The 18,897-nt window shown below is 32.5% G+C and overlaps 3 protein-coding genes and 1 non-coding gene across 4 annotated transcripts; 3 read left to right on the plus strand and 1 right to left on the minus strand.

The window, feature by feature from the left end:
- Nucleotides 1-709: 709 nt before the first annotated feature.
- Nucleotides 710-4,584, plus strand: LOC122597925 (ent-kaurene synthase 2, chloroplastic-like). The gene is made up of 14 exons (XM_043770514.1): nt 710-797; nt 875-906; nt 1,010-1,295; nt 1,374-1,554; nt 1,649-1,857; nt 1,939-2,059; nt 2,168-2,265; nt 2,350-2,558; nt 2,635-2,747; nt 2,830-2,928; nt 3,009-3,224; nt 3,304-3,445; nt 3,953-4,198; nt 4,279-4,584. Exons 1-14 carry the CDS (start codon nt 710-712, stop codon nt 4,582-4,584), a joined length of 2,346 nt encoding a protein of 781 aa, XP_043626449.1.
- Nucleotides 4,585-11,559: 6,975 nt separating this feature from the next.
- Nucleotides 11,560-13,894, plus strand: LOC122596147 (laccase-6). Its single transcript, XM_043768678.1, has 6 exons — nt 11,560-11,722; nt 11,793-11,944; nt 12,045-12,289; nt 12,373-12,501; nt 12,588-13,532; nt 13,616-13,894. Exons 1-6 carry the CDS (start codon nt 11,597-11,599, stop codon nt 13,744-13,746), a joined length of 1,728 nt encoding a protein of 575 aa, XP_043624613.1. The 5' UTR covers nt 11,560-11,596; the 3' UTR covers nt 13,747-13,894.
- LOC122596146 (pyridoxine/pyridoxamine 5'-phosphate oxidase 2) lies at nt 13,874-15,677 on the minus strand. The gene is made up of 7 exons (XM_043768677.1): nt 15,572-15,677; nt 15,444-15,493; nt 15,297-15,354; nt 15,142-15,174; nt 14,930-15,025; nt 14,339-14,512; nt 13,874-14,256 (listed from the first exon to the last, which is right to left on the minus strand). Exons 1-7 carry the CDS (start codon nt 15,659-15,661, stop codon nt 14,158-14,160), a joined length of 600 nt encoding a protein of 199 aa, XP_043624612.1. The 5' UTR covers nt 15,662-15,677; the 3' UTR covers nt 13,874-14,157.
- A 1,885-nt stretch (nt 15,678-17,562) lies between these two features.
- On the plus strand, nt 17,563-17,635 carry TRNAF-GAA. Its single transcript has one exon. It is a non-coding gene; the product is annotated as a tRNA-Phe (tRNA).
- Nucleotides 17,636-18,897: the final 1,262 nt, after the last annotated feature.

Raw genomic sequence — 18,897 nt, forward strand, 5'->3', positions numbered from 1 at the left:
TAAGAACATTGAGAACTCTTAAATTATATATTGGATCACATATTTTTTTTGTTCATTCACATGTGAAACGTTATAAAAATATATGTTGCCGAAAAAAGTTTTTTTCGAAACCTTATATATACTCTTTTGATCACATGTGAACAAAAACGTGAACATATTCGTTCACAAGTTTACAAAAGACTACTTTGAAGGGTTTTAAAAAAGTTTCTTCTACAACATATCTTTTTTATATCATTTCACATGTGAATGAACAAAAAAAACATGTAATCCAATACATAATTTGAGAGTTCTCACAGTTCTTTAAAAAAATGGCTCCCAAAATAAGGAAAGTCTATATATATATATATATATATATAGATTGTTTTGTAGAATTTTTTTCATGGTTATCCCACATAATTTGCGAGCATACTAATCCAAAGGCGACTCACTTTGCAAGCCGAGAGTCATACAACTTGTGACCACTACATTTAGATGCACAAGTCCATAAGTCCTTGCCAATGCACCACCACCCTACTTTTTTGGTTGTTTACTTATATTTGAAGTAAATGTCAAGTGTTGTGTGATTTACAGTAATTTTCGTATGTACTTTTAACAAAACCCATATCATGCTTCTAAATATATGCAAAGTTTTGTAATGCAGATCCTCTTTTCAGATAAGTAAATTGGAGTAGGCGCAAAAGCGAAGCAACAATAAACTTGCATATCATCAATGGTAATTCAGAGCATGTCAGCGGTCGGGGCTGTCCCTTCATCACTCAAAGCAGATCGGTCATGGGCTCTTTCAGCTCTTCACAAGGGTAAGTAAGTTAAGCAATATGGACTTTTTTTGCGTTTTGCTCAATTTTTGCTTAATTCAGGTTTTGTGTTTGAGCAGCTTCTTCACATGTTGCACAAACGAATCCCATGGTATGTACTGGTATGCATACATACGTTCAGTTGTTCTCTCTCGATCGTCATAGGTATACTTTAAATATATAGTAGGTCACATACCGCCAAATTCTTTATGTAGACCCTTGATATGACCAAAGAAAGAATTCGAAAACTATTCAACAACGTGGAGCTTTCTGTTTCTCCATATGACACAGCATGGGTAGCCATGGTCCCTTCTACAGACTCTTCTAAATCTCCTCGGTTCCCTGAGTGTCTGAACTGGTTGATGGATAATCAGCTTGATGATGGTTCATGGGGCCTTTTTCATCAGAATCAACCGTTAACCAAAGATTCTTTATCTTCAACATTAGCATGTATTGTTGCACTAAAACAATGGAATGTCGGGGAAGAGCAAATAAACAAAGGTTTGTAGTTTTTCGCTTTGTTTCAGTTTACTATCTTGAATTACTGATTCAAATTTAACAGTTAGCTCTTGTTGGCAGGTTTACATTTTATCGACTTAAATTTTGCTTCTGTCACTGACAAGAGTCAACCATCTCCAATTGGTTTTGAAATCATATTTCCTGGTATGCTCAAGTACGCAAAATACTTGAACATAGACCTTCAATTAAATGAAACAGATTTGAGTTTGTTGCTGCATGAGAGGGCATCGCAGCTACAAAGGTATATATGATTTGTACTACTAACTCATTATATTCATTATGAAATTGTATATTTGTATACTTGATAATTATCTTCATATGTTGTCATCAATTAGATGTGGTTCAAAAGAGAGAGAAGCATACTTGGTATATATTTTAGAAGGACTTGGAGATAACCATGACTGGAGCACGGTGATGAAATATCAGATGAGGAACGGTTCTGTTTTAAACTCACCTTCCACAACAGCAGCTGTTCTTATTCATCATCAAAACAATGGTTGTCTTAGTTATCTAACTTCACTCTTGAAAAAGTTTGATAATGCAGGTACATACAGTTTGTATCTTATATATGCACAAGTCCTACAGTTTGCTAACATGTTTGATGATTGTACGAGGTGAATCTCAGTGCCAACTATTTACCCCTTTGACTTATATCTGCGACTTTCCATGGTCGACACCATTCAAAAGTTGGGAATTGCACGGCATTTCAAGGATGAAATTCAAAATGTTTTAGATGAAACTTACAGGTAATTAGTTAATATTAACTTTGGTTGAAGCAAGTGTGCTCATTGTTACTAAATCAAAACAATCTGAGAGCCTTTTCAATGAAACTCATTAAAGTCGGTCAAATTTAGATGTTGGGTGCAGAAGGACGAGCAAATACTCACGGACGTTGTCACTTGTGCTCTAGCTTTTCGGGTATTAAGGATCAGCGGGTATGAAGTCTCCTCAGGTATATTAAATAAATGCATATATGGTATTCTTCTAAAATTTTATTATCTTTCTTGAAACTGTGAACACCTGGCTTGTGATGTAGACCCGTTGACTGAAATTATCAAAGAAGGCGCTTACATGAATGCACCTGCAGCGCCTTTCAAAGACATATATTCAGCTCTTGAAGTGAATCGGGCATCACAAGTTATGTATCAAGAGGAACTAACATTGGGAGATAAAATTTTGAAGTCGTCTGATTTCCTAATAGAGAGATTATCCGCTGAATCAGTCCCTTCAAATATTCACAAAGAGGTTTTAACTTTGACTTCGACTTTCAGTTGTTACGTGTTTTCACGTATGTGGTAATCCGAATTGATTACTGAATCAGGTGGAAGATGCTCTCAAGTTTCCATTCAATGGCTGTTTAGAACGCATATCCACTAGAAGAAATATAGAGCATTACAATATAGATAATACAAGAACTTTGAAATCTACATATCGGTTAGACCTTGATTGCACTCTTATATAAAATTTAGACTTGTATAGTGCATATATAGCTTTAAATATTGTACTATTATTCCAGTTCATCAAACACTGGTAACCAGGATTATCTAAGGTTGGCATTGGAAGATTTTAATGCATGCCAATCTATTTATCGTCGGGAAGTGAAAAGTCTTGAAAGGTATGTATCTGATCTGGATTTCATTTTAAACCTAAAATAGTTTTATTTATGTTTTATTAAGGAATTTCCGATGTCGTCAGATGGGTGATAAAGAATAGATTGAACCAACTCAACTTTGCTAGACAGAAGTCAGCATACTGTTACTTCTCTGTTGCTGCAACACTTTCGTCTCCTGAACTATCAGATGCCCGCATTTCATGGGCCAAAAATGCTACTCTTACAGGGGTGGTTGATGACTTTTTTGATGTTGGAGGCTCTATGGATGAATTGGTGAACCTGATTCAGTGTGTTGAAATGTATATCATCTTTGTCTAATGTTTTGGTTCATAATTATACATAACTGGCAGTCTTCTTTATAGTGTGTTTTCTCTGCAGATGGAATGTGAATGTTGAAACAGATTGCTGTTCAGAGACAGTTCGCATTGTATTTTTGGCACTAAAGGATGCAATCTGTTGGACTAGAGACGCAGCTTTTAAATGGCAAGGACGGGATATAACTAGTCATGTAATTCAAATTGTAAGATAAAAACCTTCCAAACATCTTAGGCTTTTTTACTTTACTTTTTAAGATACTGCATCCATCAGCATCTAAATTAGGCCTATCAATGAGCAGGGTCTTGATGTGGATCATTGTTTGGTAACAATGGTGTAAGACCAATAGCTGACCAAATCTAGAGTGTCCAAGTCTACTGCAACATAACCTGAACTGAGTAGAGAAACTTGATTTATTGACCTGACAAGCAATCAGATGGATTGACCAATTTGGGTTGACCAATGCATGAGTCGTTTTATGATCCGTATGGGCCAATCAAATTAAAAACAGAGGATGTAACCCACGGTCTTTGATGTGGCTAGGGGTTTTAAAGAAATAAGAGGATTGATCCATTTTCTTAGATTAGTTGGGTCGTTGGTCAAATCATTGACCCATAAGATAATGGAACGCATATTTTTGCTTTCCAAAACCATAAGACACATAAGAAATGTTACTAAAAGCTGGTATTCATGTATTGAACTGTTTTAACAGTGGTTAGATTTAATGAAGAGTATGTTGAGAGAAGCTATATGGACGAAAGATGCTAGTCTGCCAACAATGAATGAGTACATGAAAAACGCTTATGTATCCGTTGCATTAGGCCCAGTTGTACTTCCGACTCTTTACTTGATCGGGCCAATATTGTCAGAGGAGATTGTTCAAAGCTCTGAATACCATTATCTATTTGAGCTAATGAGCACTCAGAGTCGGCTTTTAAATGATATTCAAAGCTTCAAGGTCTGTTTTCTTCCTTTTGGTATGCTTATACTGATATCAACATAGCTGATACTAATGCATCGTGTTCCATGTTAATGCAGAGAGAATTTAAAGAAGGCAAATTCAATGCCGTAGCATTGATGAGCCGTGAAAAGAATGGGGCTGTGCTAGAAGAGGTCGTAAAGGAGATGAAGACTTTGGTCGAAAGCAAAAGGAGGGAAATGATGAAATTAGTTCTAGAGGCAAAGGGAAGCATTGTCCCCAGAGCTTGCAAAGATGCATTTTGGTCTACGTGCAACGTAATGAATCTTTTTTACGCAACAGATGACGGGTTCACTGGAAATGCCATCCTTGAAATTGTGAAGAAAATCATTTATGAACCTATATCCCACCCGTTGACTTTATAAATGACAGAAAAGAACACTCATAACCAGACTAAGATTTATCCATACCACTCCTTAACCGTATGTGAGATCTGAGTATGTAAATAACTGAATAACACTCCCACCGGAGGTTAAGCCGTTTTGATTTTCCCTGTTTGTTTATAACTTAATAGGATTAATAAAAATAGTTCTTAAACTATTAAGCCAATAAGAATGTTTGTTATTGACTTCATTATTTATAAACTTAGCCACTTTATCATTTCAGCATTTAATAGTTAAGAAAACAGCGCACCATAAAATGGTGTTATTTAGCGATTCACTTCTTTCTCTAAAGCATTTCGACTAGTTGGTGAAGTCGTACGTGTATAATTTATAATCTAATTAAGTTACACACTTACTCCTGGCTGATCAGAGAATGGGTATGTGTTGTAACCTACTTCTTTATTATGTATTACCTGTTTTATTTGTTTACGGATTTCTCTGTCAATTCACAATTCTAAGATCCAATCTTGAAGTATAACTCATGGTTCATTTTAGCTTCACCATTAGTTTAAGAACCAGAAATATAAATCTGTAAAGAAGATATCTTGAGACACTAAAGGGAAATTATTTAGTGACAAACAAATTACAAATACATATTTACAAATTCACTTGTCATGTGTGATGGATCAATTAAATTATTTTTTTTTTTCATGCTTCTCTCTCCATGTTCTATCGGTGACATATAAGTTTGTATAATTTTGTTTGTAATTTGTTTGTTGATGTAGCATTACTCTTAAAATTTTTATTGTATCAATACAAGATACTCGGCCTAAGTTGAATATACAAACATACCAGACCCTGAGTTGATTTCACTTTAGTAGGATAGATTATGCAAAGTCTCGTCGTTTTCATGATCTTTGAGTGTGGTATCTATAAGCAAATGACCAAACTCAAAGACGTATGTTAAATGGTAAAAAATGACACTCCCACCGGAGGTTAAGCCGTTTTGATTTTCCCTGCTTGTTTATAACTTAATAGGATTAATAAAAATAGTTCTTAAACTATTAAGCCAATAAGAATGTTTGATATTGACTTCATTATTTATAAGGGTTAAGTGCGCCGGAATGCAGTCAATTAATCACCAAAAGTTATTGTGTGAACGAACTCTAGTTCAGCTTTATTGTATTCAAGAAACTTGAAATTCTGGTTATAATAACACACATTAGGGATTATGTCTACGTGGCACCGGTTGCCTCTCCACATGGGATATTAAATGGAGAAAATAAACAAAAAGGAAACCGTGTATACAACTTTTTTGTTCTTCTCATATCTCTCTCTCTGTTTGTTATACAATCACACTCACAAAAATATGATATTTAAGTTAAAACTGTATATAAAGAAAAAAACACTGTTCGTGAATTTTCTTTAAATAGGTTGTAATATGTAGTTGGTGGTACTAAAGATAACCCACAGTATTTGGGATTTTGGGTTGGGGGTGGTTTTGTTTTCACACTTTCACTTATCTCATCTTCATCTAAAATGCGGCCACTACCAACTCACACGTGTGTTTTTGTAAAGACCTACATGAATCATGAGTTTAGGCTTAATTTATTTTTTGTTTACACACTTTTATTATTCGTAATACAATACTAGTAATTGTTTGGAAAATAACTTTTACCTAACATAATGTAAGCAAACAATGTCGTATAATTGAAAGATGGAGGAAACACTTATGGATGCAAAACACACGAACACCAAATCTGTGATAATGATATATCAACATATCATGGAATGGATCAGAATAGTGGTGTGATGGATAGACAGAGAGAGAGAAAAACATGTCATGTAAATAAGAAAGAAATATCCGACCAAATATTGAAGAAATGGACGCATGAGAGAGAAAAACATTTTAGTACGTTATAATTTATATAGGGACATGCTATAAGTACCTTATTTTCTAAAAGCACCCCATATTTCTCTTATTATCAGTCAAAATTTTTAATTCATTTCATTTTTCAATACAATTAAACATTAACACTTAATAACACAAATTAATTGTAATTAATTTTTTTGCATTAAATGAGAATGGGTTTATATATCCTTACACTAATTTTTGTAATTAATTATTTTATTATTGTTAGGTTTTTAAATTTAAATATTACGTCGTATATTTACACATTATTATTATTATTATTATTATTATCAAATATATTTACTTATGTTAATAAAATAATGTCCATCGCTTATTTTTTGCTAATTTTTATTTAAACGCTAAGTTTAATTTATATTCTTTTAAACGACATTACTTTATTGTTGTTAAATTTGTTTTTAAGACATCGGTTTATATTTACATTTTATAACTATTATTTGTTAGTTTTTTTAAAAAAAAATTTACGCTTTTATTTAAGACTTCATTTTCTTTTATATTTTATTAGACTATTCATTTTGTTAGCTCATCCGGAACTTATCATTAAAAAAGAGTTTTTCTTTATATATAAATGATTAGATCTATTTTTAATGTCATTATATTAGTTATTGTTTTTAGAATATATCTTCATTAGTTATGTTATTTTTGGATTTATATATAATACATAAGTTTTTTTTGTCAATAATATTTAACAAAAATGTATAAAGATAAAAATAAATAAATTTTATTAAAAATATATATATATTTTTTCAAACATTCAGTCGGTATGTTACATCATAAAACTTCACCGTATAATGGTGAAGCCTTGCACGTATCCTAGACAACGAGATATTGACCATGGGTCATTACAAGTATTCGCAGGAAAAAACCCAAGACTTGTCATCCCTAAGGATCGAACTCAAGACTTTGGGTAAAACCTGGGATGCCTCTAACTAGTTGGATTAGTCATCATTGGCTATTAAAAATATATTGTAATTAGTAAAAAAATAAAGCATTTAATGTATGGGTAGAAAAAAAAATAAAGATAATAAATAACATGATTAAATAAATAAATTAAAAAAACATTTAATGACATAATTAATTAATTAATGATTATATAGGTGTACCTTTAGCATATATGAGGTATCTTTAGATACTCTCTTTATATATTGTAATAATAAAATAATTTATCTTTCCAACGGCACATTAGTCTTATAGTCTCGTATATATGCTTTTTATTATTAATATATGTATGTATGGTGTGAGGGGTTGATGACAAAAAGCTTATATTGTATAGGGTTAAATACAAATTTCGTTCATGTGGTTATTCAAAAAACGACTCTTTCATCCCTCTGTTAGTTTTTGAATTTTTTTTCATCCCTGTGGTCTAATTTCCATTAACTTCATTCGTCCCTGCCGCTAACTCCCCCCATGCGCAAGTCACATGAGGGTTTATGTTAGTTCACCCATCTTCATCCTTTCTAAACAACAAACCTAGAAATTCTTTTAATTTTTAATTCCATACAAGAATTTAATCCAAGATCAAAACAAATTTAAAATCAAAAACACATTAAATCTACTTTTTAATTCCGAGCTCAGACAAAAATTCATAATAAATTTAAATGTGTATCACCCCAAATCCAGATCAAATAATAAACCATGCTTTTAAACAAAGTTTTGTTTTTAGAACAACGAAGGGTCGGACCACGGGTATCTGGACTGGATAACGAGGGTCTACCCAATCCCCTCCCGCCCGCCCCACCTGGTAAATTCAACTCGCACTCCAAGAATATTGGCTAGTAACAATGCTCGAGATGGGATTCGAACATGTGACCCTTGTTACAACATCCGAGGTGTCCGGCCACTGCGCTAACAAGTGAAAGACTAAGCAAAGTTATTTTGAAACATATGTATACAACGATTCACTCACGTCGACTTTTAATTTGTGAATTAATCCATTCACTTTTTAGTCCAGTTTATTTAATTAATTCATCCCTTTTTTTTCCAAAATGGTTTACAAAACTCTGGAGAAACTCAAACTAGAACAAAATCAACCTAATACTCATCATGACCATCTTCTTCCCCATAAGGAAACTCAAACCTCAACTTCCTTGTATATCTCGAAGTGCAGCCAAATCCTCCTGGTGTAAGGTGTATCTCAACCTCCACTTTTAATTATAATATAGATGTATATGTAATATTAACCATCAAAGAAACCGACTAAACGCAAATATTACCCTATAAACAATATTTCACTCTTTGTAATCACATATATGTGCACACACAAACAAATTCAATCACACAAACATGAACATAATGGTTACAAAATATTTAAATTGGAGATATATACGTATAATATGCTAATGGCATTGGAGATATATCCAACAAACAGGTTTTAAACACCCTGTTCGGTTCCACATGTATTAGTGTATTTCTACAAATGATATACCTACTCCGTGGCAATAAAATATGTCCATGTATGGTCTCGTGGGTTTGGATACTCCTGTATATGTGTGTATAAAAATAATTATTTCTTATAAGTTTATTTCACAAAAATTAAACAAAAATTATTTCTCATCTTTCTTGATAAATGCCAAGGTTTTAATAAAAATATCTATTATTATTTTTAAATATCTACAAGACCCAACTAAATGTCCTAAATATAAAAATAGCTTTAATTATTATTATTATTATTATTATTATTATTATTATTATTATTATTTTAAAAAAATAACACTTTTATTAAATTTTCATAGAATTTACAAGAAATTAGTGGGGAGTCGCAATACTATCTGAGCTCCCACACTATTATTATTATTATTATTCTCTTTTTTACATATTTTCAAGTAAAAATTAATAAAAAGAAAAGTATTTTCAATAAATAAGTAGATGGAAATTTCAAGTAATTGTAGGATTGATTTACATACAAAAAGAATAACTTTTAATTATTTATTTATCTTATTTTCTTTTCTTTAATTTATTTTTATTTTTACATAAAAAGAATATATTTTATTCAAAAATTAATTTTTTTGTTATTTAGCTATTTATTTAATCACTTCAACACATTAGGAGGAACTATACATTCTCTGTAATGGTTGACACATACGATTGGAAACTATTTGCATTTTTATTTTCACGTACCTACTTATTAAAATGAGTTTTTATATCCCCACTTTGTTTATATATTTTTGGGGTGAGATACATACTCTATATTTCACAAGTAAACACAAGTACTTAAAATTAATATACATTATTTTTCTAAGTTGTATTACTCATCTAATCCCTCCTAATCGTGAAACATTAGTTATGGGCATGAGTATGTTGGATAGTGCCATCTGGGTTGACACCCTTTTCGGGTTAGTAGCGCCAACTTGACCACTGGAGGTCGAACGGATGCAATGTATACTTGTAAACCTTAAGTACTCTGACTTGTTAAGGCAAAGTATATTAACTTGTCGAGTTTCCTTTCATAAGCTTAGTACAAATTATATACACCATTTCTATAGAATCATTGTAGGACAATGACTACTCAAATCTTATGGTTCATGGATGACATTTTGCTATTACCAATGGATAAAATATAGTACAATTAATATACGTAATAAATAATATTTGGATACAAAAAAAAAAAATTTTGAACACACACAATGACCGTTAGATACATATTATTTTCAAGCACAAGTTATAAGTCGATAGAGAAATAATAAAAAAGCAAAGATGCAAAAGCTTGTCTGCAATTAGTTAAGCAATAGCATTCATGTTACTACTTGAATAGTTAGAATGGACATGAAGATGAGGGCAGCAAACATGAGTTATTAGCTTTTACTATTATTATATAATACTCATTTTAATATATTTTTTATTCATAAATATAAATTGGACATCAAAAACAGATAATTAAAATATACTGAAACCTAGAATTGAAACCATGCGTAGTACGTATTACATTTAACTACTTCCATTGAAAATCTACAGCTTTAAACATATTTATTTATACATTATAGAATTATATTATACTAAGTAATAAATAATAGCACAAACAAAGGAAGGTCTGATGTGTATATTTTATCCCCTGTATATGGTATAAACACATTGACATAAACATCTACTCTAGGCATGCATGTCTTTCATCTCCATTGATCATAAATAGAATGAGATACATTTTATCTATAGGCAGATTTTTAGGCAGTTTTAGAGCCACTTAACTGGAACCGTAGATAATTGAGTTTGATTGTTAAAAGTGGTAGAGGTGCCTAAAATATGAGCCTAAAAGTATTATAATTTTTCTAAGCTATGATTCTACTCCAACAAATTCCACAAACCAGCCATGACGAAGGCGCACATTTCAGTTGCGAAACTGGGAACAAGATTTCCCTTTACAAACCTCAAACCACAGATCCAAAATGAAACATATAGTCAAGATTAACCTAGTGTTGTTTAAGAGATGGAATAAGGTGTTTCAAAACCATATGATTGTAAAAGAGTCCCTACATTAGCATGCACCAATGGCTTATCATCATTTAAAGAAGAAGAATGTCCAATAAAAAGCCAACCAAACTCACCTTTTACTTCCCCTAGCTAACTGCAAAGCAAAAATGAAACAAAAAAGATTTGCTTCTTGCCTCAATCAATCTTGATAGATTCTCATTTTATGTATATCTACAATATAGGATTTTACTATGGTTCCATGCAGAAGTATATGCGCTGACAGCGAATTATCATTATTAGGAGACGGTTATTCTGATGCACAACTTGTTTTTTACATGTTAATCTAGCCCTAAGATACGGTTAGCAAAATCCTACAATGTATGTTATGATATTTGTGTTTAAAGCAAGTTTGTGCAAATGTTGAGTCAAAATAGGGAGTTGATTTTGATGATGATGATTGATGAATAAAGAAAACAGTGAAGAGTAAACAGCTCCCAACAACTATTATTACAAATCCATGTAAAGGGAATCATGAAAGCTGACAAACATAATACATCTTCACAAATCCCTTTTCTTCTACTTCCTTCTTTCTCAGTTATTAAAAAATATTATATAAAAAATTATATAAACTTTTCAGCATTAAAAAGCCTCCCACTTCATGCTATCATGCTCACTTCATTCTTAACAACATATCCCCTCTCCAAGCTAAGTGTAACTAAGATGGACAACTTGGTCCATTCATTCAAATTTATCCTAATAAGCTTACTATTTCTTTTTGGTCATACCATGTTGCATGTCATGGCACAGTGGCCAAAGGGAGGATCAACAAGATTCTATGACTTTAAGGTAATAAAACAAAATCATACTATAAATGTTCAAACTTAAGTTGATACTAATGATGAAATTGGTGTTTTAGGTTCAAATGCTGAAGGTCAATAAGCTTTGTAACACCACAAATATCGTAACCATCAACCAGATGTATCCTGGACCCGTTGTTTATGCGCAAGAAGATGACCGAATTATTGTCAAGCTCACGAATGAGACACCCTACAATGCCACAATTCACTGGTATATACATAACACTATATATGGCATTTTTTTTCTTCCATTATAAAACTATGTTCAAAGAAATTGAAGTACTTTATCTATTCCAATTTCCAAATACTAGGCATGGTGTTAGACAGATTCTATCATGCTGGTCAGATGGTCCTTCTTACATTACTCAGTGCCCCGTTCAATCTGGTCAAACTTTCACGTACGAGTTTACCTTAGTGAAGCAAAGGGGGACCCTTTTCTGGCATGCTCATTTTTCTTGGCTTAGAGCAACCGTTTATGGTGCCCTTATCATCTACCCCAAAACAGGGGTTCCCTACCCCTTTAAATACCCTTATGAAGAGCATACTATAATCTTAGGTCAGTCGATTTTTCATTTAACAGGTGAGATTTGAGATATGAAACAATAGTCCTAGTATCATACTATTCTAATATTCATGCAGGGGAGTATTGGCAGAGAGATCTTGTACAGCTTGAGAAAAGTGTCACAGCTAGTGGAGGTGGTGCTCCTGTGGCAGATGCTTATACCATTAATGGTCATCCTGGCCCCAACTACAACTGCTCTTCAAATGGTAGTTACAACTTACAAGTACATTTCCAACCAGAAACTTTATTTTACTTATAATAGATTTACGAATATTCTTTTTTCTTACTTCAGATGTGTACAAGATTAATGTTGTACCAGGAAAAACCTACATGTTAAGGCTAATAGGCGCTCTCCTAAACATGGAAAGCTTCTTTTCAATTGCTAACCACAATCTAACAATAGTAGAAGCCGATGGAGAGTACACAAAACCATTCACTACTGACAGGGTCATGCTCGGACCAGGTCACACCCTCAACGTCCTGGTCACAGCCGATCAAAAGATAGGGAGATACTCCATGGCCATGGGGCCATACATGTCGGCCCAAAATGTTCCATTTCAAAATATAACAGCAATTGCATACTTCCAGTATTTAGGTGCATCACCAAATAGTGTGGCTTTACCAGCTACTTTACTACCTAGGTTTAACGATAATCTAGCAGTTAAAACTGTGATGGATGGGTTAAAAAGCCTTGAAATCGGAAATGTACCAAAAGAGATAGATACAAATCTTTTCTTTACAATTGGGCTGAATGTCAATAAGTGTCAGTCAAAGAAACCAAAGCAGAACTGTCAAGGTCTTAATGGTGGTGTGATGGCAGCTTCCATGAATAACCATAGCTTTATTAGACCTAATATTTCAATCCTACAAGCTTATTATAACCATATAAATGGTCATTTTACTGAGGATTTCCCAGGGTCTCCACTTAAGTTTTACGATTTTGTTAACGGAGCACCTAACACGGCTCCAAATAACACGGGGTCCATCATAGGAACAAGGACTAAAGTTCTTGAATACGGGAGCAGGGTACAACTCATTTTGCAGGACACCGGGACGGTTACCACAGAAAACCACCCAATTCATCTGCATGGATACAGCTTCTATGTGGTTGGGTATGGTAGCGGGAACTACGACCCACAAACTGCAACTTTTAACTTGGTTGATCCACCTTATATGAACACAATCGGTGTACCAGTTGGTGGATGGGCTGCAATCAGATTTGTTGCAGATAATCCAGGTACATACACATACACTAATAAACACCCTAAAGAGTTCATAAACTGAATTTTTACTTTAATGTTTATTTTGTAATGTATTTAGGGGTTTGGTTTATGCATTGTCATCTGGAGATACATTTGACTTGGGGATTAGCAGTCACGTTGATAGTGAAGAATGGGCAAGGGCCAATGGAGATACTTCCACACCCGCCAGCAGATATGCCTCGTTGTTAATTAGCTCTTTCAGATTGTGATCTTTTCTAAAGTAAGAGATTCTTTCAAACAAGTGTGCATTAATTATCTAAGTGTAATTTTATTTCTTAGGAAGAGTGATATATCGTGTAAAGAGACTCTGTTTCAGTGAATAAAAAGTGGAAGTTTCGACGATATTTGAAATGCATTACATCTTTTTTGTGTTATGAGGTAATGACAGGTAGAGAATTGCATTAAAGAACTGAAGTCAGTGAAAGCTAGTGTACCTAAACTACATATTATATATATAAAATATCTTAATCAAAGCAAAAAAAAATACCTTAATATGCAAATCATTGTGACGGTTGATAAATCTTGACAAACAATACCGCTTAAAGTTTATTTGACCGCCACTTTTTCACGAAGACAGCGAATCAGCTAACGTTGAAAAGATCATGGGTTGACCTTTTCTGAAGTCCAGGAAATCTCTTCATTGAATATTTTTCTAGAGAAGGATATCCTCTCATTACTCTTCAAATTTAAGTAATCAACCTGCTTACATTAGTATTTTTACAATTAGAACGATTGAAAAAAGCTACAGACATAAGAGCAAAAAAGAAGAGAAAAGTTCAACCTGATCAGGGTCTAGAACAAGCAAGCAAAAAGCTGCAACCGGACCAGCCGAAGGGTCCAATGAGCTTGGCACCTGGGTCGATTGGTCTGCTAGAGAGCTGGGGAGCCCAGGGTTTGGTCCCAAATACTGGAGCCTGGACTTTGGTGAGCTAGCAAACCAAGCTTTCTCTCGTTCCTGCATGATAGGAAGTACACATATTGGCCTTAAGTTTTTAAAATGCTCCTAAAATATCAATATTTCAGCTAAACAGATAAGAGTCTCTAATGTTTATGCTTATTTTGGATGGGCTAATATTGCTTATGCTTATTGGGTTATGTATCAAAAGCAATACGCTTAAATTATCTTGACTTATGCAGTTACGCTTAGTCGCTTATTTGTTTCACTAAAAATCGATAAGCTTGTATAAGTAAGCCTTACCCAAACACTGTATTAGCTTATACTAAAGTTTAACTGTTTAAGCAATAAGCTTTAAAAAAAAGCCCACCCAAACACCTTAGTGTAACATCCTTGGCAATGTGTCTTTGGCCTAGCGACAACGGTGTATGAGCGTGGCTTTAAAAGAAAACCAAAAAAAAAGTTTGATTGGGCTACCTGAAGTTTAATGGGATCAGGGTTTGATCCATCAATGACATCTACTGAACCATTTATTCGATATTGTTCCCACGTATCCGTAAAATACCAACAAATCTAAATCATAACAAAGTGAGGTATTACAAATGTGTCAAATAAGTCGAATAAGTAAAAAAGATTGAAACTTGATCATATATAAACATAAACAATATATATACATATATATTACATACTTCAGCAAATGGCCAATGATTAATATCTTCAATCTGCATTTAAATTTTTCAAAAAAAATGCAAGACCCATCATTTAAATACCTGAATTAACAACATATTTATAATCTATAATAATAAATAAACAAAACAATAATAGTTAAATAAAATAAAAAGACCTTGTGACTTCTGCAATCAGTGTTAATTTGTATTTTGTTTGTTGCATCTTGAAATCCCCTGCATAACAAACATTACAAAAAAAATATAAAAATAAAATTATATATAACTTTTTAAAACTATACATACAAAAAGTGTGTGTGTATTACCTAAAAACAACAGTGCGATTAGCAGGCATGCCATTGGGTGCTATTGTTGCCTGAAATTATAAAAATCCTAAAATTAGATTTTTTTTTTTAAAAATATTGGATATGAAAAAATATAGAAAGATAGATACAAGTTGAAAATAGGTGGAGTGTCTGAGATGGGAATTGGATTGAAGAGAGTTGAGAAGAAGCTGTTTCCATGGCGCTGTTACAGTACCCATTTTTTTTTTCTTTTTTTCTTTTACTCCACTTTCCTTAGCTAGTTTTAAATTTAACAATGTCAAGGGGAAGTTATGATATCTTTCAATAGTTGAAGGGTCTATCTCAAACTTCCTAATATGTATATTTAGGACATACGTCCTTTAACTTGTTAAAATAACTACACTACTTTTTTTTTATATCAACTTATATGATACCCGCATATAACACCGGTTGAACATGTCATGGTTAAATATTAATTGTGACGTTGGTGATTATATATTAGTTGCAATATATAAAGGATATATACTTAATTGTTACATTACATTCAATCAAAAATAAACTAATTAAAAAAGAGAATTTTAGTAGTACGCATCTTTAATAGAAATTGCACATGTTAACATTTTGATTTTTTTTTCTTTAATGGTACTCATCTTTTTTTCCCCACACCCAACAAACTCATATACATACAAATCATATGCTATCTGGGTTTGTATCAAATTGCCAAGTTATTTTTTTGTATAGAATGAAAATGAATCTTCTTGATTTATCATCCTAAAGATGAATGACTCAGATTATGTCTTAGGTCGCGTTTGGTTTACAGAATTTGATGGAATTTGATATAATTGGAATTGAATTCCATTCCTTAATGTGTTTGGTTACACAAAGAAGAGGGAATCTCATTCCATAGGAATGTAAACATTCCATGGTTTGATGGAATCTCCATTCCTTGTAGATGGAAGAAGGAATTTCATTCCTTCCATCACTTGAATTTTCAAAAAATCAAAAACATTTCGTCAGATTCCATTCCTTTAAATTCCAATTCTTTTGAAAGATTTTATTTCTTCCCAAAACATTCTGTGAACCAAACACGCCCTTACTTTAAAGTTTAAAATTTTAAACAAAGATAGTGAAAATGCTTTATATATGAGCAGTGACGGAACATGAACTTTAATACTAAAAGGGCCAACAAACAATTAAAGCATATAAAAATTGCTCATTAAGAAAACAATATGCATAGCCACATAGATATATAAATGAAATACAAAAAATAACAATAAAGCAAAACAAATTCATCACGACAAGTGTTTTAAACTTATCAATCAAAGTTATATGGGAATAAAGTTAGGGAATAAATTGATGATCTATTATCTATCACATTTATATAAAAACACTAAAAAAAATTTAGAAGGATTGAATGAATAAGAGAATACATGAAGATGTCATGGAAGACATTAGGTTAATAAACAAATATTCATTTAGGAAGATGAAGAATCGAACTACTAGAGAAGATTTAAAAGTAAAAGAAATATCTTCAGTTTGCATTTATCTAGGAAGGTTACCAAATAAAAATAAAAAAACACACTTAGAAAGATGATACTCGTATTTATTACACTATTAACCAAACAGTTTGGGATGACCATCACCCTCCCTAGTCCTTAGCATCTTCTGCCTATGTATATGAGTATACATTACTTTTACATTAATAATAACATCGCTACCGCTATCACCACCTTCGCCGTCACCACCACTTTTGCCGCTGCTACCATTACATTGTCACATCTTGCGGCCATGTGATTAGTTTAAAAGTAATCTTTTCACGCAAGAATAGGATAGGACAAAAATGAGAAAGCTTGAATGGAAAAAACAATTTTTGTTTGAAATACTCGTTCATGGAAATGCTTTTTTACATTACAACTTTCAAAATATTACCAACCACATTTATCCCGTTATTAAGTCGCACAAAACTGAAACTTCTATCGATCTTATTCTAAGTCGAGTTTGAGTTTACCTAAGAAAGTTCATCCTTATTCTAAGTCGATTTTATATACACATGATATTAACCTTAGTTAATATATTTACCTTACTACTTATATCTGAAAAGAACCAAATAAATATTATCTGAACAAGCATTTTAAACAATGCGGGGATAGCTCAGTTGGGAGAGCGTCAGACTGAAGATCTGAAGGTCACGTGTTCGATCCACGTTCACCGCATTTCATTTTTGTTTTTTTTTTTTTGTTGTAGTTTTCGTTGCGTTATAAAAGTGTGTTGCCTACTTGCATGGTATATTTTATAACAAACAATGTTGTACCATACAAATGTTTGTTCAAACCTTTTCCTTCAGCAACATTTCTTTTTTAACTTTCATTCCATTCTCACAATTATTACGGAGTACTTTCTTTTTTTTTTCCAACTATTTCCATGTTTTGTGCTTTCCTATTTATATCTTTTTATCATTTTGAGACTCTTTTTGTTCAACTTTCACCCTCTTTTCCTTGCTCCAACCACCATTTCTCTATTCATTATCTCTTTTTCTTATCCTTCATTCAAAATCAATCCCAACAAAAAAAAAAAAAACAAAGATTTGGAAGCAAAAAAGGTGTTGTTTTTTAATATAGCTAAGTTAGAAAAGAGAATATCAAACTGTGAGAGATGGTGATCATGCAAGGAATAGGGGGGTGTATCTAAAATTAGTCTAATATTTGGAGGTTATGAAAAGAATATATTTTCATTTATAGATTTTTGTTATTTTAGTGATACGACATAACAAAAAAGATTTACATATTCAACCCTCGTTTCCTTTTGTTTTACCAATCATTATCAACAAAATTTGATGCTAGTTTCGAATGTCTATTTTGAGCTAACACAAGATTGTTTATTCTCATTTAATTGCATTAGAGGCCTTATTTTAAAAATAATTTGCCAATTCGTACCTACTTCACATATTTCTTTCGAACAGATCGATTTTGTTATCTTCTTTCTTTTTTCCCTTTTCGCAATTTGTGCGTCCTAAATAGTATATTTCTTTAGTTATTATTAGAATATGATCACGTAAAATGAACGTATGTCCGGAAAGTATTTAAGCCTACGGGGTCATACCTCAACGTGAATGTAACTATAATTAATTAATATATTAAATGTAATTTATTAATTAATTTGATCACGAAAAACTAATGAAGGTTCGTTAAAAGAGTTAATAGTTAATGGTACTTAACTAACGGACTTAACGAAGAAGAGTTGAAATTAGGAAACAAAGGGTTCCAAAACCCTAAACTTGTTCATCAAGTTTCCTAAACACTATATATAGAGACCTAACCTAATTGTTTTCTACACACAATTCATTAGGTTTTCTAAAACCCTAAAAATCTCTTCTTCTTTGGTTCGATCGACATCAACAACACAAAAGGGTTTCGGGGTTTTGTTTGGGTCGAATTAAGGAGCTAGCAACAAAGGGTTGTTCGGTTCGTGATCAAGT

This window comes from Erigeron canadensis, chromosome 4 (genome assembly GCF_010389155.1).
Source record: "Erigeron canadensis isolate Cc75 chromosome 4, C_canadensis_v1, whole genome shotgun sequence".
In the NCBI taxonomy this organism is placed as follows: Eukaryota; Viridiplantae; Streptophyta; class Magnoliopsida; order Asterales; family Asteraceae; genus Erigeron; species Erigeron canadensis.